Here is a 25,767-nt window from a genome sequence, read left to right on the forward strand (position 1 = left end):
TGATTGGTCAAAGAGAATCGTCATCACAAATTACAGAACATCCTGCACAAACCCGAAAAAAAAAAAAAAACTAACGTGAAGAGATTTAAAAATAAATAACAGCCCACAAAACTACATTGCACACTACACTATACACGATGCCATACACTACGACTACGTAAACTACGCTGTTCAAGTGATCAAGTGCAGACGTTCCTCTGTTTAGTTGCCAATGAAAGGATTCAGGCGTCGCATTGAAGATGATGGCACGATAGTAACACACAATGCCGCTATGATGATAAACCAAGAGGCCCCCATAACACTGAGGGGGTACTACAGAGGAAAACAAAAGAGAAAATGACCTGGTACCAGTGAGTCGAGTTGAGTAAAGCCATACCATGCAGTGGAAATGAAAATGGGGCATTACATGACCAGGCCAGGTACTTAAAGGACTGATGTGTGACAAAGACTGTACAGTTATGCCGAATATATAGTCAATGTCAATATACCATTTGTATAGCGGTAATTATCTCAAAGTTTTCACACCCAAGTTTAAGCTCACTCTGCATCATCAGAGGCAGAGGTGGTTATCAGGGTGCCACAGCCGCACACCACACATATTTATCACTTTAAGGAGATAATTGGGTGTGAAAACCTTGGAGACAGGGGATAATAAATGAACCACAAGAACGGAATTACTTTCATAGCTTGTTTTGTAACCTTTGCAGGATACAAATAAATTAAAACAAGTTGCAAATGAAGTGACACATTTTGCACTATCAATGTCCACATTTAAACATTCATTTTTGGGGTATTATTAAAAATAAGCTTAGACTGAATCATTATTTCCCGTACAGATATACAAGATATGCGGTATAAGGGTTCTTGTTCTTGTCTCTACACTGAAAACGTCCAGTGGTTGGAACTGGGTAAAAAGTGGAAATGGTGGAAAGTAATAGCCAAAAGTGAATTGACATGGCAGTGCAGTTACTAGAGAGCTCAGAAAAAAAAGTGGCAAAAACAATGTGAAACAAAGACACAAGCTGCAGCTATGTAGAACATACCTGATTGTATTATGAATCTGTTCTGTTTGTGTAACTAGTGAACCATTCTAGCATGAACATACACTGACTATATCTTACAAATACAGTATGGCAGTGGTTGTACGTGATACCTGTTTGGATCAGGAAAAGAAAAAGAAAATGTCCTTTTATGAAAGAAAACAACATAAAAGCATATCATGTGATGTGCATTTGGAGATAAACAGTATAGTGAAGCATCGGCCCAGCACTAGCTTAGGGGGCAATGGAACCAGCCACTCTGCTGTAGCTTAACTAAAGGGTCCGCATTTTGTTTAATCGTGTGTACAAAGCTTAGAGATGGCACCCTACCAAAACAAACTCAAGAACCATTTCTTATTTACTTTCCTTTGCCACACATTTGTTGGTTTACAAGGGTGTGAGAAAACATGCTGAGAATTTAAGATGTGCTCTTTTCAACTCTCTATGAATAACGACCAGCAATCTGAATTACACATTGGTCTATATTGAATTGATCAGTGAAGATGTGTCATATTCAACTAAAATATTACATTCATCCTCAGATTATTTTGAGTGAAAATGTATATATATATATATATATATATATATATATATATATATATATATATATATATATATATATATATATATATATATATATATACATATATATATATATACGTATATATATATAAAGTAAATACATTGAAGTGAGAAGTCTGCATGTGTAGGATACACTTTATATATTACACAATTCTGTCTGCATATATATATTTGGAGTTACTGTGTGCAAAAGCATTGATTCCCTGCATAATACTTCTCTGCAGTTTCTTAAAGCTGAACCATGTTCAACAACCATGGTGTGACAAGCTGTTGGATGTATTTTTATTTAACACTCACTGGTGCAAATTCATTTAAAACTCCATTCTTGGACTGCCAACCTCTCATCTTTGTCAGTATTTACTAGTATAGTAGTTTATAGTATAGTTTAGTATAACTAGTCACTAATGTTTTGTGCTTCCATAACACCTTCTAACGGTTTGTCCATAAGGCTCGCACTGAAATGGGTAAAGACACGTTTATGTTCTCTGCCCCCGCAGCCTGGAACCTCTTGCAGACAGATTTGCAGCTATCCCAATTAGAGCATTTTAAAATGTTGTAAAAGGTTTGGAGGCTATTCAATTTTAATTTGTAATTGCATCCTCCGCTAGATCCGATCGTCTGTCTTCCAAGGCACATTTTTCTGTGAGCTGCTTTATTTGTTTGAAATGTTTGTGTGTATGTTGTTTGAAACACTCTATTGCTTCTATCTTGGCCAGGGGTCCTTTGGAAAACATATTTTGTAATTAAAATGGGACTTACCTAGAAAAGGAAAGAATGAGACATATCAAATATAATGGTGAAAATTAGGGCTGCACAATTAATTGTTAGATTGCAATCTCAATTCATGCAGACTGTATATGCTTTCTTATTTCTGAAGGAGAATTATTCTGATGATGTGCTTTGGAGAGTTGCATTTATTATGACTGATAATATATCCCTGCTGTGGGCGAAAGATTCCGTCGTTTTTCTAACGTGCAACACGCACGTTACATGTATATTAGCTCTACTAGAGATATTATTATACTTATGACTTTGGCTCTATTCATATTACACAGTCTGGCTATGTGTGTGGGAACAACCTTTACATGAACATAGTGAGATGGAGTTACATACATGAATGGAAGCGTGCAACTTGATAGCAAGTGTTGTCTGACTTGCCTTTAGTACAAAATAATCCATCTTCTCCACTGTACTACTGTGTGTGAAAACTAAAGCAGTTATCTCATCTGAGGCATGGTGCGAAACTTTTTTCACTCTATTTCCTCCAACTCCCAGAAACAATTTCTACTACTGTGGGTTGATGGGGATGTAGATATTTAGATAGGTATTGCAACTGTCATTTTTATATCTGATGGTACGATGTTGACCGTGTTGGTATTTTAAGGAAAAATAGTGATCTCAATTTTTACAAGATTCGTTCAGTCTGAACGAATCTTGTAAAAATTCTGAATAAATAAATAATAAATTCTAAATAAATACTCAGTCTGCACTGAGTATTTATTCTCTGCAGCTTGTTGTCCTCTACTTCGCTTCCTGCTAGTGGATCTCACTCCTGGATTCCTCATCAGTGCTAGCCAAAACATCAGATGTTATCCCATTAGGATCCACGATGACACAGATGTCACAGGTGTCACACATCCTTTAAATATTCTGGAAAGTTCCTTATACAGCTTTATCCTTAATTTGAACTCATAAGGTCCCAAGTGAAAACTACTGAACATCTTGGTTGGTCATGTGACAGGTCATGTGATTTTGTGTTCCCATAACAACATTTCCAAGATGTCTGCTCCAGGTTGTGAAAGATCTGAAGGAAGTGCAAAATATATTGTTTATTGTTGTTAAAGGTAAGATTCACCCATTTAAGAATTGTAATGCTTACATAACATGTCCTTTAATATATTTAACCTGCTGTGAGCACATTTCTTGAAGAAACTGAAATAAAACAAATCAGATAAAAATCGTCGTGACATACACAATTTCTCTTTGCTATGTGGACATGTTAATGTGCATAATTAACTAATCATCTTATGCCAGCTGGAACACTTACATTTCAGTCTGGCAGCATCAGCTCCTCTCTTGAAAACATCTTCTAGTTTGGTCTCCCTCTATGTAATTGTATCTCCTGCCAGGCTAGAATAACTTGATCGTGGTCCCCAAACAAGTCGAATTCTTGTGTTTGTGACACAACATTTCTATTGAGTATGTAAGTAGTTAAACTGTTAAAAAATATGTTCTCCACTTGATGATCAAATGATAACAATTCCAATGATTAATGTTCAGATGAGTATTATGACATATCACCGTGGCATGGATACACAATTCTTAAGGAAACTACAAAAGGCCACCAACTATTACTTTGAAAAATACACAAAGAACATTCTTAGAGCTTGGATATTCATTTATGTGTTGTTAAAAGGCTAGACTACTAATTTTATACGAAAGTATTTAGAGTAGCATTAGAGAAAAATCTGTCTCCACTGTCTGCCGTGGAATGCCATTTCATTCAACATATTCAATATATTCATTCAATATATATGCAAGCCTGCATGGACTGACTGAATTAGAGTTTCTACAGCCACTAACTGATGATCTATTTCCAGGTAATATGACAGCGACAGTAGCTTGGAAAACATCAGGAAGGGGGCCTACATTTTTTATGAATATACTGTTTATCAGACCACAAATGAGACAAGGATTAAAACACCCAGCAGTCCCTCCTCCTCGCTCCCTGAGCTAGTAGAACACTGCAGGGGAGAGAGCTGGAGCAACTTGAATTTATTTTTTATTTTAAATGAAATTTAATTCCATAGTCTGCTACTGAAATGAGATCTTGTCCAATCCTATATATAAAAAAATCCAGTCAGATATTTATAAAGGTCCCCACTGCTTCCACAGCACACCAGAGCAGTTGCCTTGATTAATAGTAATACTTAATTTGTCATTAAGGCTGATTAAATCCATTAATTCGTGAGGTTTAAAGTCATTCAGTAATGTCAATGAGAATCAATTATTTGCCATGGCAACCAGTATGAAGAAGACACTGAGTCTAACAAATGCATATGCAATGATCACTTAATATAAAAAAGTGGTCAGCACCAACAGCTGTATCTGTGTGAATGTGAAACTGCACTTTAATTCTAATGTCTACTTTTCCAAAAGCTAGATATTGTATATGCCGGTGTGCGCAGAAAGGGTCCTTCTCAATGCGTCTGTAATGCATCTCTCCTTTCCTGTCAGCACAGCATGTAATATAAGACCACAAGTTTTCTTTTACCCACAGCAATCAATTTTGCTTAGCTGAACTCCCTGACCTGGATGGGGCCGGCCTAAGTACCTGTCTCCTCCGACACAAAGCCCAGCATAGCCCCATCCTGGGCAAAAAGCTTTCAACCTAATAGAAAACATATCTGACTCAAGACACGGCCAATCTAATAACGGCCAGACAAGTCAGCGTGACTACAGAGTGCGAACTGTGTCATTGCTGGGAGGCGGTATGCGAGGAGCGAGTGCAGCAGAAAAGCCAAGAAATCAAAGAAATCACTCTGATCTTCAATACCCTGAGAAGATGATCCATATCACAATTTCTTCTATAGTATCAGTTTTACAGCTTAAAGTAAGATGTGGTTTCTTACTATAAAAGCCAAGCGCATTGCATTGACTGCCTTTTATCTTAAAAGAACAACAAAAAAAATCAAATAAAGCAAACTGGGCATGATTGAGTCTGATTGATATGTATCTTAAACTCCCGAGGCCTCCATCAATCTCACATATTGTTAAGCAGAAAGGCTGGGGTGTAAACGTTCACTTAGAGACGTGTCTTGTCCCTTTCAGGAGACAGTTTCAGCCATCAGTTACTGTAATGAAAACAAATGGGTTGGCTGTGTTCATAGAGATAGAAAGTCTGGGCTGCAGCCAAAGATAACAGGGCTGAACTCGTTTAACAGAGGCAATGTGGGTGTTGGACTCAAAAGGACTGGGATGAAGAAGAACAAAATACTACCTATTACTGACTGTTTCTATGAGTAATACTAAATGCTAGCTGAGAGGGAGGGTTTTGATATACAATTCCTCCACAGCTCACACGATACACATCAATGAATTCCCTCCCTATAAAATACTGTATAATTGAATCTATTTGCATGCATTACGATGTACACGCCGTCAATTACTATGCGACGGAGAAAGTAACTAATCCTTCAGCAGAGTGAAAGCCAGCTACAAGAACCTGACGGTATGTTGTTCATTTCCATGCTAATATATTGATAAAATCTTGACAGTAGATACAAAAGATAGCACATTTAGCTACCGATAACGTCTCACCTGTAGCCACTGTGACTGGTCACTGCGTCCAGCTGTCCAAGCATTGACCTTGCCCTGTTTGTCCAACCGAGCCTTTCCAGGCTCCCAAGTGAACATGTCCATGTTGAGCGTCCTGAAGATGCTGGAAGCTGTGACCTGGTAGTCTTGGACATGACCTGACTTCAATCCCAGTGGTTCAGAGCAGCCTGGCAACAACACAAACAAACACTTTTGTTCTGACCTTCCTGACCACATAACCCCCACAAAACAGTATATTTTCAGCGCTGTTGCCACATAAAAAATGCAGCATGACACATCTGTGCAGGAGGCCTATTGCAGTGGATTTCAATTCATGCGTAGTTGGATGAAACATACTCAGCTCCCCTCACCTGTCAACTCACAACCGAGCAGCTCCATGCGTAAGGTGCAGTGCCTCCTGCAGACTTGGGGGTAAATACGCACGTACTGGGCTTCAATGGGAGGGGTGAAAGAGTTGGCTGATGGAGCGTTATTATCGACGTTTCCTCTGAAAATCTGTTGCAGGGGATGAAATAACAGCACACGGGGCGGGGAGGATGAAGCAGATCATTTTTGCAGTAATGTAGCAGTCTATCTGACACTGTCTCTAGTGTCTACTCCACACTCAACAAATTGCTGTCATTCAAGGTCAATGAGCTAGAATTGCAGGGAAAAGTAGACAATTTCTCGCACCATTTGAGCCTGCAATTCATAAGAACAGTGGTGTGTTTTAAATTAGTTCTCCAATTATATCGCCATACGTTCTGGAGAGTTTCATCCCAAAGACCTGAGATAATCTGACAGAAAAACTCAGATTCAAATGACTGATTTACTGGATGTGTGAGGCGCAGAGAAAGGCGACAGAGAAAGAGAAAGCAAGGGAGAGACAGAGCAGTGTGTTTTCATGGCAACAGGTGGCAACAGGACAATGTGAACAAAAATCCCCGATTTATATGAGGTCAAGAATCAGGGCATATGTGACTACCTCCAACACACAGTGTGCAGGTACTTATCCCAGTGTACTCAAACGGTTACACCTCCACCTCCAAAAATACTTTATGCAAATGTGCACTCACTATCTCACTCACACCAATTTACACTATAAAAATAACAAAAAATAAACAAAACTGAGATGACAGAATATTCAAGTCCAGACTCATTGTTCTGTGGAACAAATCTGAACAGAGGTTCGGGAATCGGGGTCATTTGGAGCTTGGCCAATCGGAAGTGAGTCATGGTTTGCTGTCAGGAATGATAGAACACTGTGCGGCCGATCTTGTGGCTTTTCAGCCCCAAATAGTATAAAAATTCAATCTAGAAGTCATAAAAGTGGAGGGGGGTAAGGAGCAGCAAGATGGGGCCCAGTGTGTGCTAGCTAATTAAAAAGCCATCTCATCATGTCCTCCACCCTGCCCTTGACTGAGTGCACAGTCTCTAGTTGCTGCGTGTGCACGTGTGCGCGTGGGCATGTGTGTGTCTGTGTATTACAGAGGCTAAAGGAAAAGAGGAGAGAGATGAAAAAGGGTGTGTATGCGCTGTGTTTGTGTACCCACGTGTGTGTCTCACCATATCACCATCTTTGCCCTTGACTTTGTATGTTCTCCAGGTTTTCCCATCATCACTGTAGGCTACTTTGTAAGACTTGACGTACTCTGGGCTGCCGATACGCTTTGCACCCTGGGTAATTAGACCTGTGACCCTCATTCTCCTCTGCAGGTTTATCTGTGGAGTCAAAAAAAAGGCAAATTCAAGAAATTATTACTTTATTTCCAGACAGTTTGAATGTGTGCATCTGTGTCTGTGTGTGTGCACGAGCAGTATGCACATGCACGTCATGGGAATCAAGTCACCCCTTTGTATCATTTCTGTCAGGGCTATCCATCTTATTCAGAAAGTCTGTGATCAAATGTAACATTTAATCAATCCTCACGCTCTAGATCCAGTCTGTTAACCCTGTGCAGACTGTCAATATGGTGCCAATGTAAAGAGGCTCGGAGAGCCAAGAGGAAAGCTAAGAAAGAGGAAAGTGATGAATGTTTCCATAGATCCTGTTTAGCGCACACAAAGCTGGATTATTATTATATAAGCACAAAAGACGTGTTATGCTGTGTTCACACCAAACGCGACACAAATTATTCGCGGGACCAGATTACATGCAAATCAATGCACAGACGCGACAGGTTGCGAAGGTGCGAAATTTCCGCCGGGCGGCGCGACCGACGTGTTTGAGGTGGCGCGAATAGCGCGTTTGACGCGGGGGGAACCAGCGTTGAGAATCAGCGTTGAGAATCAGCGTTGAGAAGCGCCGCCCGTCATCACCGCTGTCCCGTCGTTGCTGAATCAAACTGCTGCTGGTCTGCCTGAAGTAGCGCTGGTAGCGGCCTTCAATCAGACACTGTTGTGGGACTACGGATAATATTATGAATCTAGACACCATGGAGTTTGTTGTTCCGACGTATGTGGAATTTACACAACAAGTATAAAGCAGAACTAGTGGTTATTTCAATGGTGGATGGCAGAAACGGTATCCGTTTTACGGAGATAAACCAGACGCAGTTCCTGGAGGAGTCGGTAAATTCACCGAGCTGTGTGCGGCTACGGATGGTGTTATGAACCCAAACACGAGGGCGTTTCATGTTCCAACATTTTTGGGACTTCCACAACAAGTATGAAGCAGAACTAGTGGTTATTTATTCCATAGTCGATACTGGAAAAGATAACTATTTTTCACGGAGAGAAGGGACGGTGATAAGCCACTCCCCCTTTCACTCGCGCGAGTAAACTGCGGTAAACTGAAGCGGTAAACGCGATGCAAAAAATTGTGTCGCGTTTGGTGTGAACGCAGCATTAAGCGGTGAACAACTGTTCAGTTGGCCAGAGGTCCTTTTCGGTGTCAATGAATGAATGTGTTTACTCTAAGAAAAAAAATACCATGATATACCGAGAAACTGCCACAATCTTACAGAATCCTGTGAAATTAAATTTTGGCCAAACCGCCCAGCTTTTTCAGGGAGGCAATTAAACATGTGAGAATGATACATTTCGAAGCATTCTTGTTTGATTGACAGGGGTCTCTGCCCATCACATCATTGTAGTGGTGGTTAGTGCTTCCTCATCTCATCTCTATTAAAAATTGAATAACTCATGTCCAAATGCAGGATAGCAGCTAGCTGCAGGGATCCAGAGCATGAGTGGTGTTGTACATGCCACATGCATGCTTTCCTACAGTCTACTCTATGTGTTACAAAGTGCCTCACCCTCGCTGTGCAATGCTGGTGAACTTGTTTAAAAAATGAGAGAAGTTATTTTGTATTTTTTTTCCCCGACAGCTCACAGCCTGTGGTTACAAAAGAGTGGAGCTTTGTCCCACACTGTACTCACAAGCATGCAGACACACAGCCTTTAAAAAAAAAAACTTTTACAATGGATATTAATATTCATACAAAAAGTAGGGCAGCATAAGACACGGCAATTTCAGTACTATAATACTGTAAGACACTTGTGATAGTCTGTGACAAATGAGATAAAGGTAAATAAATGCTGAAGACTATTGTTCATTGATTATTTTGGCACTATCACAACAAGCTGCTTTATTTTCAGGAAGAAAAGCTCATCTAGCTCACCCTCTGACAAAATATAAAAACACAGCTGTCTAGTCTTCCATAGCTGCAGAACAGATGGGAAGCAATAATACAATACTGAGTGAGTACTCAGGAAAGGACCATTAACCTGGAATGGCCAAACCTTAAGAAAGAAATGAAAAACAGAATTTGAATTGCATCATGAATTGGCCGAGTACAGCTCAAGGTCGCATTTGTTCTTACAGTTTCTTTTTAAGATCATGCATTCGAGAAAACAAAATCCATAACTTAATGTGATGCTGCAAACAAACAAGACTATATTTCAGCTTATGTTTGTGAATCTGATGCAAGAACATGAACCACTTTCAAGGAAATCCACATTTAGGATGGTATTCCAGGGGCTTGAGCTTATTTTCCGGTGCCGGAATGTTTAGCATTACTATGTACTAAGGCAATTTACTATGAAATAAGGCAAGTAAAATATTTGAGAGTAAAAGCTCAAACTGATAGTTTGAACCCACTGAGTTATACTCTCTTTTTCCGTTAAAGAATAAAAACAATCTAAGCTGTGTCTCCTGAGGACATTAAAGATCACATGACTGGCTCTTACAGATCTAGCAAAAGAACATAACTGGAGATGTTCACCAACCTTGTCTGAACGGTCAAAATCTAATGGAGTAATGCATAATAGTTCTATTGCAGTGTTGATTTTTCTGACTAATTTACAGTTGTAGAGAAAAGACTAAATTACAGATATATTTTTCGACACACTAAAACCATTGCATCAAGTTAATTATACACAAGGACCCCTCTTAGAGCCTAAGCGCTACTATGACTCCCACCACTTTTTCTCGTTCACAGCATTTCTTCGCTCTTCTCAGTTTTCTCCATAGAGATAGATATTTCTCGCACTAATTAGAAGCCCTGTCACTAAAAGGCCACTGCCAGGATAATTGGGGTGATCGTTCGCATTTTTAATGACCACTCAGAAACATACGTCTGTCACCTGAGCGCTAATGGTGATGCATTTATTTGGTTGAGTGAGGCATCATTGGAAACCTCCTCCATAGGCAGACCTTTGTCAGTGGATGTAGGGAAGAAAATACCTGTGTAAGAGGCAGTTCATGCCTTTTTTGTATTCTATAAAAAGCTCTCTGGCATTCAAAGCCTTATTTAAACTTGTTTTTTAATTATTAATAGCTAGCTTCCAGCTCTTAATATTAGCAAGACCGCTAACTATTACCAAATATCATACCAACAATCAAGACACATGCATCCAAAAGTCAGAAGCACACACAGTGATACAATATCCTCTGTTGATTACACACTGACATCACAACTGTTAAGGGAATTGCAGTAGTATTGTAACAATTACATTTTCCTATGTCCTTGAAGCTACCAAAGAGCCCTGTGGCACTGTTCTGTGAGAAAATACAAATGAAAAAACACACACACTGAAAACTATACTGAAAATTACATCAGCTTTTAGTTTTTTTTCTTTGGTGTTTAAGTTAATTAAACGTTATGGTCTGTATTTCACCTAAACATTGCACGTCAGAGACAGTTTGAGATACTGGTGACTCATTGTAAGATCACAGCGTGAATATTATCTGGACCATGTCACAACCTCACAGTAAAATACTTTTCTTTGTGTTTGGTCATAGAGGCATTGCAAACGTTTACAGGATTGTAAAATGGCCTAAACCAACAGTCCACATCGGCGATGCTGTGTCAGGACGAGGAGGAGACAGCCACACCAACCATCGTCCAGTGATTTGAAGCATTTGAAGAAGTGATCACCGTGAGACAGCTGTTGCAGACCAATTAATTACTCACAGCAGACATCTAAGTGCTGCTTTAAAGTTCATGAACCTAAACAAATGTTCACCCTAATCAAGATTTGGTGGGAAAACTGCAGCATAATAATGCATAATACAAAATATTCTATTGCAGTGTATGTATCCAAAAAGCTATTTTTTTAATTACTAATGACTGCAGTCATGCTGTGAATGAGCTGCAATGGAAAGGCATTTGTCAGGCTCACATCCCAACCCCCTAACAGACTATAGAGTTGAGTGTTTGAAAACAAAGTTTACACTGAAATGAAAAGGGTCAGAAAGACACAGGCACAGAGTCTAAGCATATATACATACCAACAAATGCTAAACCACTGATGGAGATCTGCATCTGAACATTACATTATTAGCAGTTTATCTTGCATCAAATTATGTAGAGACCCTCTAAACCTTCGCAAGTGATTTGAATTGTTTCATTCTTCCAACGCAGCTGGCTGGGGCTATATTTCGCTGATATTGGCCAGACCGGCAGCATATTTCCCTTGAGTGTTCAAAAGCAATTTTATGTGTGAGCTAGTCGTGGCGAAGCTGTGGAAAACTGATATTTTGACAGTACATAAATGTGTGAACAGTAGCGAGCTCAATTCACAAACACACGAAACAACATGAATACAGAAACAATATATACAGTGAATGCATGCTTTGTTTGCACGTCTATGATGCATTATTCATAGTATGTTGCTCTATGTTTGATTTGCAAGAAGAGACACAAGCTGAAATCCAAAAATACATACTGCACCAGAGGAAACCGTACGAATAGCCAGACCAATAAGATCCCTATCCTGATCGAGTTATCATCCATCAGTGTAACCTGTTTCACATGGCAGACATGCAAACGCAGTCACGCCACATCACTCTGCACTACAAAAGCACAGTGTCGACTCCTTAACGTATTCCCAAAACACTGGCATGACCGTACACCTCTGTTCCCACGTCCCAATTATCCAGGCCCTCTGTAGAAACACACAATGCCTACAGCATCCCGTGCAACATCCCACGTGGCATCATTAAAGTCAAACAAACCGCCTGAATGTTTTATGCCCTGTTCGCTTCAGCCTCTCCATGTGCCAGGCTTCTTTTCTCTCAATCATGTTGGCTGTTTCTTTGGCACTTGCTCTCTCTTTTTCCTTCTTTTACACATCCACGCTTGTCCTGTGATACTACTCTCTTGTTGTTAGGTGCAGCTTCGCTTTCTCCATCACGCTGTCACACTGTAGTATGTTTTCCTATTACATTTGTTCACGGTTCACTGTCCGTGTGTCATGTATCTGATAACGGCCCACTTCATAGGTTGCTGTCAACATTTCTGTCATCATAGAAGTGACTCAAGAGTAAGAGAAATGTAACACGGTTGAAAACCCATTATTTTGATGATAGTTAATCCATCAACTACCTTAATGATGCACTCCTTTCCCTATCTGTCTGTATATTTCTATCTGGAATAGTCTGAAATCGGTGGCTTTGGGACACGAACAAGCATTTGGACTGAACCGGAAATGGGAAGACATTTAAACATCACAGCTATACATCCAATTTGGAGTTGGGGGGAATATTCATATGCAAAGCTATGCATCATCTGACAGTTGTTCTTTATGCCACAGCCATTTCAGTACGGAGTCATGATGTGTGACTATTTGCTCAACATAAATCCAGACAATTAGCTCTTCGTAGGTCATAAACTGGAGCCAGACCATGTCATTCGAGGGAGCTGTGGCAGCTTAAAAAACATCTCTAATCATTTCCTAATGCAATGAAATCCCCCGGGTTATATTTCTATATTATTACACTTTGGGAGTGATCTTCCTACAGTATCAATATGTCCACTGTTTAACAATAAGCCCAAACTATTGGCACAGCCTGAAGGTTCCCTTTAGCAAAGAGCTGTACGTGGAGACTAGAGTGTATCAGTTATTGCTGCTTTTATTTGTATGTCACAATTCACAGGTTTTTGATGAGGACCCTTAGGTTGTCATATAACCATTCTGAGGTATTTACTAAATGTCAAAGAGAAAGACTCAATTGTTTGTTTGTGTGTATTAGAGAAATTACTGTAAATATTAGTGTTGATAGTTGTGCACGAATATCAACTATCCCTCTTCACATCAGAGAGATTTGCTGATCAGAATTTACACAAGAGAACGCAGGGATGCATTGAGTAATGACAATGACTCTGCATCATACTTTTGTTGCAACAACCCTTCTCGTGTGACATAAAATACAGCAAGCTGTCTCAAAAGTGTAGACGGCAGAGCTGAGTAACTCAAATCATCATCACAGAGGCAACAGCTACTAGCTGAAGACAGCTATGCCCTTTCACATTGTTCATCACCCTTGATTACACCTACATCTGTTCTACCAAGTGATAACTGCAAAGCTATCACTGTTGCATTTTCATATTTTGTTCGAAACATCAACTACAAACAAGTGATGCGAAAATGTAGGGAGCTCACATCTAACAGTTTAAAGCCACAGCAAACTGAAAACTGAGAATAAAGTGTAACTATAATACGTGTTCATTCATTTGTGTCTGGCCCGCTCGGTTTGTGTCCTGTCCTGTGACTGAGCTTTACCTGGATCCACGGCCATCTGTCATTTTCGGCAGCAGTCCAGGCATTGACCAGGCCCTTCTTGTTGAGGCGTGCAAAGTACGGGTACCACTTCTGCAAGCCGAAGAGAGCGCGGTGGGTGGAAGAGGCTGTTATCTGTTGGTTGGAGATTATACCGCCCTCCATGCCCAGTGGTCCAGAGCATCCTGAGTGAAGAGAGAGAGAGACAGACGAGTATGATCATGTAATTTTAGCACTCAGAAATTGAGCCTGTGCAATGCATAGATATTACTAAAAATACCACCAAGGCCACATGTTATAATGTCAATGACTTTGTCCTCCATCTCTTGTTTCATTTGTTTTTCAGTGAAAGTCCTTGTTTGTCTCAGAGATAATAAAAAAAACACAGTCTGACACATGGTCATTAAACCTGGAAAATGTTCTTTTTTTTGGGTTGTATCTTAGTGATGACCTCCTACTTAGATCTTATCTTTAAGGTCGTCATAGATGTGTGCACCCTGACTCCTGTCTTTCTCATTGTAACTGTTGCTTTGATTCATCACAAGATATTTGGTTACTGTTACAGTCATGGCAGCCATCGAGAGGAATCGTATCTGCCTTCATGCTGTCCACATCCGAGGGGCTAAAAGATTGCTCCTTCATCTCCTCCATCAGTAACCCGAGCCCTCAGGCTTCCTCCCAAGGATCTGCTGCCACTTCTGGACAGCATCATCCCCAAAGTCAACAAGCTTTGTAACAGCTTCAAACATCCTACAGTCTGCAGTGGGGAGGTGCATGACAGCAATATCTTCAGACAGAAACACTAAGCTTTCTTCTGTAAGCAACTTGTTTTCCCTCTTAATCCTTATTGGTGTATCCAGACACATCAAGGGCATTTTAATAAACATGAATACCTGTGGTGAAAGGACTTCTGGCTGTTTATCGTGCTGAAAAACAGTCACTTTGTTGTGTTTCCATAAAAAAAAAAAAGTCTAATGGGAAATCAAATACTAACAGAAAACACATGAGAAACTAAACGCAATGAAGTAACTGATGGTAAGGGGGTATGTAGCCATACTGTATGTCTGATAAATATAAGACAAAACAATATAAATTGATAGTAAAACATGTTGGCATTTATATTCTACTCAGGATTGATTGAATTAAGATGGGATATGCATGCATATAGTTTATATAATTTAAGATGGCCCATGTGTTCCAAGAAAACAACAGTAACAGTTCAACTGGGCTTACATTTTTGTTCAAACAGGTATGGCGAATCACCATCAAAAGAAAATTATATGTGACTGGAGGTCTTCCGGATCTTTCAGCCTGAATACATTGAGTTCAAGTGTTGTGTAACTGAGATTGTAAATCAGATTGTCTCTCCATTGGATATCATTCAACCTGTAGATTGTATTATGCAACTTATTCACATAAAATAAGCCTAGAAATTGGATTCCCATGCTGTGCAATTTGCAAGGAAAACAAAACAGTTAAGAGATGAGACAAAGTCGGTTTAAATTCTACTAAACATCCAGGATACAAAAACCCTGTATCGTTATATTCGAACCCACAGTGCCTCTCGAACATAAACAGCTTCACAGCTGTATTTAAGATGTGCTGTGTTAGTTGTGACATATGTTTCAGTTTTAATTAGTCTCTTAGTCAAGCATAGTTGACACAAATGCAAGGATTTATAGCTGAGCATTTTTTGTTTTAAAATACCTTTCCTAATAATCATGTTTTCTTATATGACTACTATACAGTTCTAGAGATACCACCTTCTCAACAACGACATTATGATTTACTATTTGAGGTAAATTGGCTCAACAGAATTTCACAAATTCATCAATTCAAAGATGAACAGCCATTGTAAAATATGCTGAAGATGGGCCCCAGTGAAGAAGAGCGGCTACATTTTATACAGCACCTAGTAGGAGTTTATTGGATGTGTGTGCTGCACAGAGAAACTACCTGGAATTGCAGTTTGGCACATGACATTCTCTATCAGAGTATTCCGACCACTCACAGAGCTTGAACACTACATGTCATTCACACCCAGCCATACACTGATGGAAGGAACTACCATGCAAGGTGCCACCTGCCCATCAGGACTGACTAACATTTACAGAACATTCACACACCGAAGGCACAGCACTTTGGGGATCGGTGAACTCCCTAAGGACACATCAACATGGACTAGCAGAGCCGCCAATCCTCTGATTGAAGGAAGACCCGCTCTACCTGAGCCACAGTCGCCTCGATATCGTGTTTGCACAGATGATTAAATAGCTGTTTAACACAACAAGTGTTGGGAAAGCTGAGGGAACTGTGTCCCAAAAGAATGAGGACACATCAAGTGCAAAGTCCCGCCAGAGGCACTGCTCGCTCATGCCAACTGAACTGTTGGTGTCGGTGTAAACCAGCCTTCAGGGGAAGCCTGGAGCCGCGGTCACCCGAAGGCTGTGATGCCTTCTCCATTTGAGCAAAACAGCAAAGCATTTTGAACCCAACGCTTTACACACAGACACACTAGGCAAACATACATTCCTGCAGACAATGAAACTGGCAGGGTTGGGAGCTGCATGGAGACTTTCACCACAGAAGAAAGCCAAGAGTCAGAGAAGAATGGAACAATGAAAACAACCCTAGCACGACTTATCCATCTGCTAAAACAATGGGGCTCTAGGCAACAGTGAGGCAGGGAGACAGTGAGTAATGTCTGAGGACAGTCCAGGGGGATTGACTGGAGGCTGGGAGAGAGCAAAGGGTATAGTTGTTTGGTGTGTTTGTACTGACATAGATGTGTTTATATTTTCCACTATGGTAAATCAGTCTCGCTTCACTCGTTCTTCCTTGTGTTTGACTCATCGCTTCCAGACTGATGAGAGGATGGTGTAGGTGGATGTGGTAGGCTCCTGCTGAAGCTAAAATAACCTTCTGGTTTTTTGATCTGATGGATTAACTTTATTCACTCTTATTAATTCTTAGAAAGAACATACAGCCTTTATTTTAGACATGGTAAACCAGACTAAATCCATGGCTCAGACAAAAGGGCCATTGTGTTGAATAAACAGTAATACATGTTCCATTAAGCATACTGTATCTGTGTGTATTAGTGGTATGTGAGAGGAACATGTCTTTAGGTTTTGCACATGTCTTTAGGTTTTGCAGTAAGCTGAAAAAGCGTCCCCATAAAATGACACACTACACTTGTACTTGGCATGTCTACAAATGGCAGGCTAAAGGTGTTAATTGACTTGAGGGTGATAACTCCTCACCAAATGTAAAGAATGTAGAGTGTGCAAATCAATACTAAGAACAACACAACATTCTTCATTAATACTGACCTTCAATTCATTAGGGACCCTGTGGATTTACACATTATTATTATAGCCACGCAACAGATGGCATATCACCCTGAATTGACTGGAAATGGAATTCACGTTTTCTCCTGACGACCTGAAGTGAAGGGTCCAGAAGCAATGTTGCGTCAACACAGTATCATATTTGTCTAGTTGCTGCACCTCTTAGGCAGATCTCTTGTAAGGTAATTCTATGTGGATGTTGTTGCAAGACACTGTTGCAAAGCCGCAGTCCTTCACACCTTCCAGCAATGAAGGGCCTCTCTTAACGAGCCGCCTGCCAGTCGTCCGTCAGCGCAGCAGAGGCAGCCAGCCCCCGGGCCTTGGCCCGCTGGCCCCCGAGCATACATCACCTCTGAGACAGCACACATCACTAACACCAGCACTAGCGTGATGTGACAGCTGAATCCATCTCCCACAAGCCCTACCTACAGCCTCAACGAATTAGAGCCCCACTGAAATTAATGCAAGCATACCAATACTAATGAGCATGCGGTAGAAGGAGGGGATGAGGAAAAGAAGAGAAGAATACACACACAAAACCGACTTCCGCCAAACTGTACAATCGAGGTTGCAAAAGAGACTAAAATAATTCCAAAATGATAGGCCAACCAATACAGGATATTTTATGCTAATACTGATTGTGATATTTGAGTTTAAAAAATGTATAAGGATAGATAATGGCTGATAAATATATATTTTTCAAAACCCATAATGGAAATAAATAGTTTTGAAAAGGTTCTGACAAGAAATATGCTAAGCAGGACATTTTAAAGTGATCTATGACCAGTTCATGTGCAACAAAAACGCAGAGAAGCATTTAAGCTCCTGTTGAACTTCATGCAGGTGATATCGCAAATGTTCAGCAAATTAGTTGATGAGTAAATGATATGATCGATTTGATTCATTGTATATTTTAAAATATATTAGAATGGAAAACATTTTTCAATAAATGTCCAAATCACCATATAAAAAACAGTGTATTATGGAGTTATGCCCCAGCTGATACTGGTGCCAATAGCTTATGGTTGCTGGTTGCCATAGTAATGTGACCCACTTCCTGGCACATTATTGGTTTAGAGACACAAATAGTGACTGTCAAGAAAAATGTAAAGATTTGTCACAATAATGAATCTCAGTCTCTGAATATGGTCTAAGACCAACTGATGTCATGAGGACATGACATTGTAGGGTAATATGCAGTAAACAGCCATAGCTTCCATCTCTATATTTTACTGGGATTCATGTTGGCAAGCAATTGATGATTATTTTTCTCACTACTGACTTTCAATTGGATCGTGGGAATCAATACTGAAGGCGCTAAAATCGGATAATCACCGAACAGACAGACAATGGCCAACAGCTCACTGCTGCCATCACATCACTCATTTCTGGTATGGCCAAAAATGTACAGCTGCCTAATCTGCAACAGCCAATATGTGTGCAGTACTTGCCCACTCACACAACGTGGGTTGAAGGAACAAGTCAGAAGAGATGACGAGTCGTGCATAAAAGTAGATTCCAGGCATTCTGCCCTTTTCTATCAATGTTATATTCATTGGGCACCACACACTGTATTTCTTATGATAAGGCTGCAACATATTCAACAAATAATGCATTTAAACTGCAAAGGCAGAATTAGAGCCACATTTACACATGAAAACCACTGTACTAATTAACACGTTTGTGAGGAAAATGTCCTCTGGGTCTCTTGGGAAGCTTTGCCAAACATGAGAAAATAACTCAAGTGATGTCACAGGGATGTCATGAAGTTTATCTCAGGCTACACATTTTTACCTGAATAACTGTGTTACAAAGTGAGCATGTTAAGTTTAAAGTGTGTAAAGGGTGTTTAGCAGGACGTTACAGCAGTATGTAATGAAAGAAATCTTTTTTTTTTTTATGTTACCATTTAACAATCTTAACAATGTTTTACTCTATCTGAAATGGAGTAGTCTAGAAACAGGGGGAGAGAGAGAAGGCGGTCCTTCTGTTATACATTTTGTGATAGATTTTGTTGTTCCTTGTCATCCAGTCTCTTGTTTTAAGTTGTTTTTTACATGAAACAACGTCGTCAGAAAACATAGATTTCAGTCGGACAGTATTAGGACTGTGATGTGTTTGGCTATACTCAAGTTCATGAAACGAAACAAAACAAGGAAACAGTGCCGATGTTTAGCTTTAGGGGTGTTTGGGGTTGTTTATATCTATATTGATTCAACAGTGTAGGAATGTCTTCCTTTTACACACTTGAAGATACACTATGATCTCTTTTGGTTATAAACATCACTAAATTAAAGGAGTCAGCACTTTCATCTCATAGTCATTGTCAATCTAATGTGCAGAAGTACATAGCCAAAAACAAACCATAACACTTATAGACTGCACTGCCACTCTGGCTGGCTGATTTAATGGCTGTGTAATATGCTGTACAAATATAGAGTTTATGTGAGAAAATAGAAATGAGCACCATTAAACAAATAATGGAGCCTAGCATATGTTCAATTAGCAAGACTAAATCTTTCTCCTTGAGTTCTTCACTCACTACACCAACCGTAATAGTCAGGCAGTGCCTCTTAAGTCCTCTCTATACACAAATTACCCTCTACCTTCTGTTATTCAATTTATAAAACTATAACACTATAACAACTTCCAAAATGTCTCTCGATCCGACGAAGACTTTTTCTTGACAATTCCTGTGTATGTTGTCAAACAACTGTGCTGCACATAAAATAGAACATCTGATGAATTTTTTTTGGGAGTAGCAGTGCAAGGGTGGCTCAGGGCTCCGGGTCCACTCGTACATTAATCCTAATATGTTCGGAGAGTGAGCAGACCAAATCCCAACAATAGCACAATAAACACACAAGGACACTTTAAGCTCTCCATCGTCTTGCAAAAATAAAGCTACTTGTGATAAGTAGAAAGCGCTCTCTCATTCGACATAGCCATTGGGCAGAAGAATAAAATGAGGGCTTGCAAGTACAAAGTGGCCTTGAATTCTCAGCATTCAAACGTTCAGATGTTTTTGAGGGTTCATTGTGTGTTTGTCTGAATATGCAAACATTTCATAATAATATAAGGAGAAGTTTGGATTTCATTGTTAAATTAAAGTTTGAATAAGCGCTGTGTATAAATTGCGTAATGCTCATTTGCCTTTAATTCAGAAGACATGAACATTGTTTGGAATGCAAAGACTTTATTACGAAAGAAGTTTAGAGCCACTCTCCTTCTTACTATCAAAAGCAAAACAAATTGCACAGGTGGCTCTAATCCTACTCCGTACTTTGGAATTAATAAATGACCATGCTGCGCTAGCCATATCCAATTTCTAGCCATAGGCAATTTCAGTTTATGTGCATACTTTCCCTAGAATCCATCCAGACTAAACAAGTTGTGTGAGATAGATTATGAACAAAATTACATTAAAACCTTTAAAATAACAATTTCCAAATGTTCTAAGATACTTTGCTTTAACACTGGCACATTTTGGAAATGCTTACTTTCCTTGTCTGTGGCTTAATTTCACCGAAACATAGTGTTTCTCAGTGTGCAATGGTGCACACTGAGCACATAATAACAATAATGGCTATTTTAAAACATACCCCAAAACAAAGATTGTCCTCAAAGCTAAACAACCTTGTTTAATCTCTGAAAAATTTTCATCAAAGGTTGGCACATCCGGTGAAACCTGTGAAGATATTCTTTATGGGAATTAGCCCACTAGCAAACTGTCTAGTGTGTGTGCGGTTAACAATCAATTGATAGTTGTCAAAGACTTAAAAGAAGAAAAAAAGAAGAAAAAATGAACATGAGCACTTACTGTATTGACAGTTCCTCCCCATGTACTCCCCTGGACATTCGCAGGAATAGTTGGCAACCCGATCTGTGCAAATGCCTCCATTCTTGCATGGGTCCCTCTCACATTCGTTAATATCTGGAAGAGCCACAAAACAAAAAGGTGCATTCAGAAATTTGAAACAGACATAGGCAATTCAAAATACCTCATCCTCAGTGGGATGCACTGCTCAATTTAGGAAGATATATGACATTTTCTGATTGTGTTATTTGGTTGAGTCTGCCCATAGAAGCTTTCCCAAAGACATCGGTTTCTTGGAACTAACAAATCAAATTGAGACCGCTAATACTAGAACACACAACTAAGTTAAACATGTTAAGATTGACAACTAACAAAGTGTACTGTTTTCAGTCTGAATAATTAAATACCTTTACCAAACCACTAACAGCCACTGACAGTTGGTTTACTATAGGCTTGGTAAATATCCTCACTCTCTCATTATAGTGTCACAGAAATAGAAGCGCAGAACAGAATTGCCACAGAATTATCGTCTTTTGTACAGCTGACTTTGCTCTGTTGTTGATCTCTGCAATATATTCTTCTCTGATTGATTCATCAACCAATTACAGAAGGTGACAGAACAACAACCACACACATCCCACCCATTAGCACTCTGTCCTATTATAGCCACAGTTAAGGGAAATGGGATGACAGTGGGAGAGGAAAGGAGGCAAACTTTTGAAAATGTTTATAATGATTTCCAAACCTGCCCATGGCTGTTACAAGACTTGTAATCCTCTTAAAACACAGCATGTCTTCTGTGACTACATTTTGGCTCCATGAATAGATAACGGCTTGTGATTTGGAAAGTGAAACATGATAAAAGTAAGTCTTTCTTAATGTTTCATCTCCCTGAGATTGTATCTATAATACATATATAATAGTCACTTGAGCAAATTTGTAATATCTCAAAATATATCTTTTTTTTGGTGAATGTCCTGTATGCTGCAGAACAATACAGTCATGCTCTTCACACATAGTCACTGAAGTACTGTGACTGGAAGCAGTAGCATCTTAAATAAAATACGTGAAAAAATATAATTGAACTCTAAAACTATCCACAGTTTCACCTATTTCATTTGAATTTGTCTGGGAATTCACAAGGAGACATTTTGCTGATGCGTCTGTCTGGACGTGAATAATGATCTCTATACAGAATATACTCTAAGTATATTCTTGATTATCATCTAACACTATGTTTGTATTTTATTTATTTTGCAAGCAAACCAGTCAGCACTTTCAAGACAAGTCCTGTCTTTTAATATACATCCAGCTTCAGATATAGCTGATGATAGAGAAGCCCTGTGATTTGGTAATCATTTAATACATTTTAGTGAAAAACAGCAGGTGATAGATCAAATAGACTGCATATGAAACAAACACAGACCCTCTGAATATGATGCAACCCAACTGGTATATTTTTAGAGCTTCATTCTTAGCGATATTGAAAAAAATGACTATGCACAAAGTAGATAGATCAAACTCAAACTGCAGGGGCCACTCATCTTTAATTATAATTGAACATGTAAATCACAACAAAGAGAAGTAAAACTATTTTGCCTGTCAAGCTGTGAAGATTTATATGAATATGACATTCATTGTGATGATATTTGCATAATTTTTGCATTTTTCTGATTGTCTGCTGGTGCATATGTGTAGACCCCCACCCTAGGTGTTTTCCAGTGTCTGTTTCTCAAGACATTTACTAAATAATGTAATAAAGCCATTTAAGTTCCAATATGCTGTTGTAGAACATTGCTCTTCATTGAAAGAAGAGCAAAGAATGACACTGAAGGCTTTTCCCAATGGAACATATGTTTTCCCTATTCTGCCAACTGGCTTCAACAATAGTTTGATGGACATATAGTTGATCCAAATACCTGCCAAATATTTTTTGAAGTGCCTTCCCTTTTACAAACAGTTTCCAATGATGGCTCGGTTCTATGTAACAATCCATCTGGTGCGGCAGGTTAGTTGCACAGGTTAATTGCTTCTCCCCAAAATTGCATTATGGTTGGATCTACATTTTATACAGTCAGTATAAAGAATAATAATCCTCATTCAACAATTCAGCTTCTCAGTGTTTAGCATATGTGACAAAACAAATACAAAACTAATACGGTTATTAGTAGCAGGTTATTGCAATTCACAGCGGAGTAATGTGTACAAAGGAATATGTGGTCTTTACTAATTGCCGAAGGGGAACACTCTGATGTGATTTCAATGCCACTTGTGAACATTGAGATGTAACACATCCAATGCCTCAACTGAATGTAGATCCATCTATAAATAAATGCTGGAGCATTAATATGAAAGCCTTAACTTTAATGACACGCATGTTGCAGTAGGTTTCAGCTCGGCAAGCTCTGGGAAAATGTGAAAATCCAAAGCACACCCTGTAGAGACAAGTACTTCAAATATCAAAGAAGTATGTATAAAACAGGTATGTACATCCACCCATTAGCCATAACTGCTACACCTTGATGGGCGCTGGTGGGAGAGAGGCACAGGGCATACCTTAAACTATAAACCATAAACAATCCGCAGGTCATTCTGCACACAGCCTAATTCACTTACTTCACCACTGTAAACACAGCACTTTGAAAAGTGATGTTTTTGTTACGCTGTACGTTCACATTCTGCTTTGTTGCCACCAGTACTTTAGGTTCAACAGCTAGGAGCACAGAAAGGTGAAAACACAACTGGCCCATCTTACGATTTGCTTTCCCTTTTATGAGAAACGCAGGGAAAGGAATACTTTAAAAGGGGTGTATTGCCAGGAAATCAGGTGGGAGAAAAGGCATTACCTCAGAGAATGCAGTTAAGTAACCCAACATTAAATAGAGAAGAGAGGTGACGAGAGGCGAGGAGAGGATTGTAGAAAGAGAGAAGAGGGTGGAAAGAGAAACATGTGCAGGCCTTGTGGTCAGGTTCATACATTCAGTGTTTCTGTTTACACAACACATTTATAGACATGCATCCAAGGAGTTCCCCTAATAGTCTGCAATTTAATAGGTCATTAAAGCTTTTTGGAAAAAACAGCAATTGCAACTGATGTCTTTAGTTTAATGGGAATGATGCTATATTGGTTATAACGGATTTAACAAGCCAGTTTGAGTAAAGATGTCCACAGCGGATGAGACAATGAAACTACAGGACGCACAATTTAATATAATACAACAAAGTGGCTTCATAATAACTTGTGAAGGTTATAATGTTCACTTGTTGTTGAAACTGAGCCAGGATGATACTGTTCAACTAATACTGTATTTAGTGTTATTACATTAGATTGTAACAATCAACAACAACAAGGTGTTTATGTTTAGTCCACCTGCTGCACATCCTGTGGTGGACCAAATGCAATTGGCATTGGTCAGTAACACCAGGCAAATGATGGAGCAAATGATGGTGAAGAGCCAATACAGCCGGGGCCAGGTGCATATTTCATTATGCCAGTCGTCAATAAAACTAATTAATTTCTTAATGAATATATTCCAATTTTAATACATGTATTGGTTGTTGTTGTGAGACATATTCAAATTAAGATTAATACAATTATTATTGCCATACTGTTATCATAATTAACATCACCGCCATTGTCTTCCTTACTCTTTGCTGAGAGCAAAATAATTTCGTACACTATGAATCTCAGAATACATTTGAACGGTCTGTGATCAGATCAGACTCTCACCGGTCCACTGGAATGTCTCGCTACCTGACTTCGCTCCTCTATTGCCATCTAAAGAGTGTCTCAGTCGGACAATAATGAGAGCAAGGAATAGTTGTATGTGTCGGGAACTAGCACTGTCTGTGAGCGTTAAATTGGCTTCTGTGTGCCTAGAGAGCAGGAGACCTGCATTGGGAAGCGGATTTATCTGTACCCTCTCCGCTGGGCTGCACTGACCTCTGCAGCGCCTGCACCTGCTACAGCCCCACAAACACACAGCCCAATGAATCTGCTTTCCAGTTCATTCAACAGTAAAGGCAGTGTGTCAAATCTTGCAGACCGAAAGATGTGTATGTGCCATAAAGATGAGGCCAAAAATCATGAAGTTCCATCAGTGTGGGGCCTTTAGGGCTATCTATTTCCAGAAAATTACTGTAACATAATTAAGTATGTTTTTAGTTAGTGTCTAATCACCTGAAAAAAGAATTGTTGTGTTTTGTTACCTTAGAATGAGTCGTTTATATCGACATACAGAGTGTATCCTCTTCACAGAGCCAGCCACCATGCTTCTACAGTCGCCCTTGATAGAGTCATTTGCATTTTTGCATCCACCACCATGGTTCTCCTACATGAGAGAAGTTTCAGTTGGTTGCAATGTGCAAACCCACCACTAGATGCCGCCAAATCCTACACACTGCACCCTCAGACCCTGTCTGAGTGTAATTTATTATGCAGTAATCAGTGTTAACGGCCTTGTGTCTGGGTTCATAATATTATCCGTAGCCGCACACAGCTCCGACTCATCCAGGAAGAGTGTCTGACTCAGTCCTGCTTCCAGCGCTACTTCAGGCGGACCAGTAGCCAGTTTGACTCAGACGGGCGGAGCATCTCAACGCTTTCGCTCTGCGTCACGCAAATTTTTCGCAAGAGTTGGAAAATTTCAACTTGCGT

At 39.6% G+C, this 25,767-nt stretch overlaps 1 protein-coding gene across 1 annotated transcript in view; it reads right to left on the minus strand.

The window, feature by feature from the left end:
* Window positions 1-25,767, minus strand: part of LOC306740573 (EGF-like repeat and discoidin I-like domain-containing protein 3) — a gene marked incomplete at both ends in the record, with an annotated part of 91,680 nt that overhangs the window by 19,380 nt on the left and 46,533 nt on the right. The window contains 5 exons of the mRNA XM_079222784.1: window positions 5,943-6,127; window positions 6,311-6,455; window positions 7,506-7,661; window positions 13,947-14,128; window positions 21,114-21,227. Coding sequence (XP_079078910.1) covers window positions 5,943-6,127; window positions 6,311-6,455; window positions 7,506-7,661; window positions 13,947-14,128; window positions 21,114-21,227 — 782 coding nt within the window. The remainder of the gene's footprint in view (window positions 1-5,942; window positions 6,128-6,310; window positions 6,456-7,505; window positions 7,662-13,946; window positions 14,129-21,113; window positions 21,228-25,767) is intronic.

Source organism: Taurulus bubalis, assembly GCF_910589615.1.
Source record: "Taurulus bubalis genome assembly, chromosome: 8".
Taxonomy (NCBI): Eukaryota; Metazoa; Chordata; class Actinopteri; order Perciformes; family Cottidae; genus Taurulus; species Taurulus bubalis.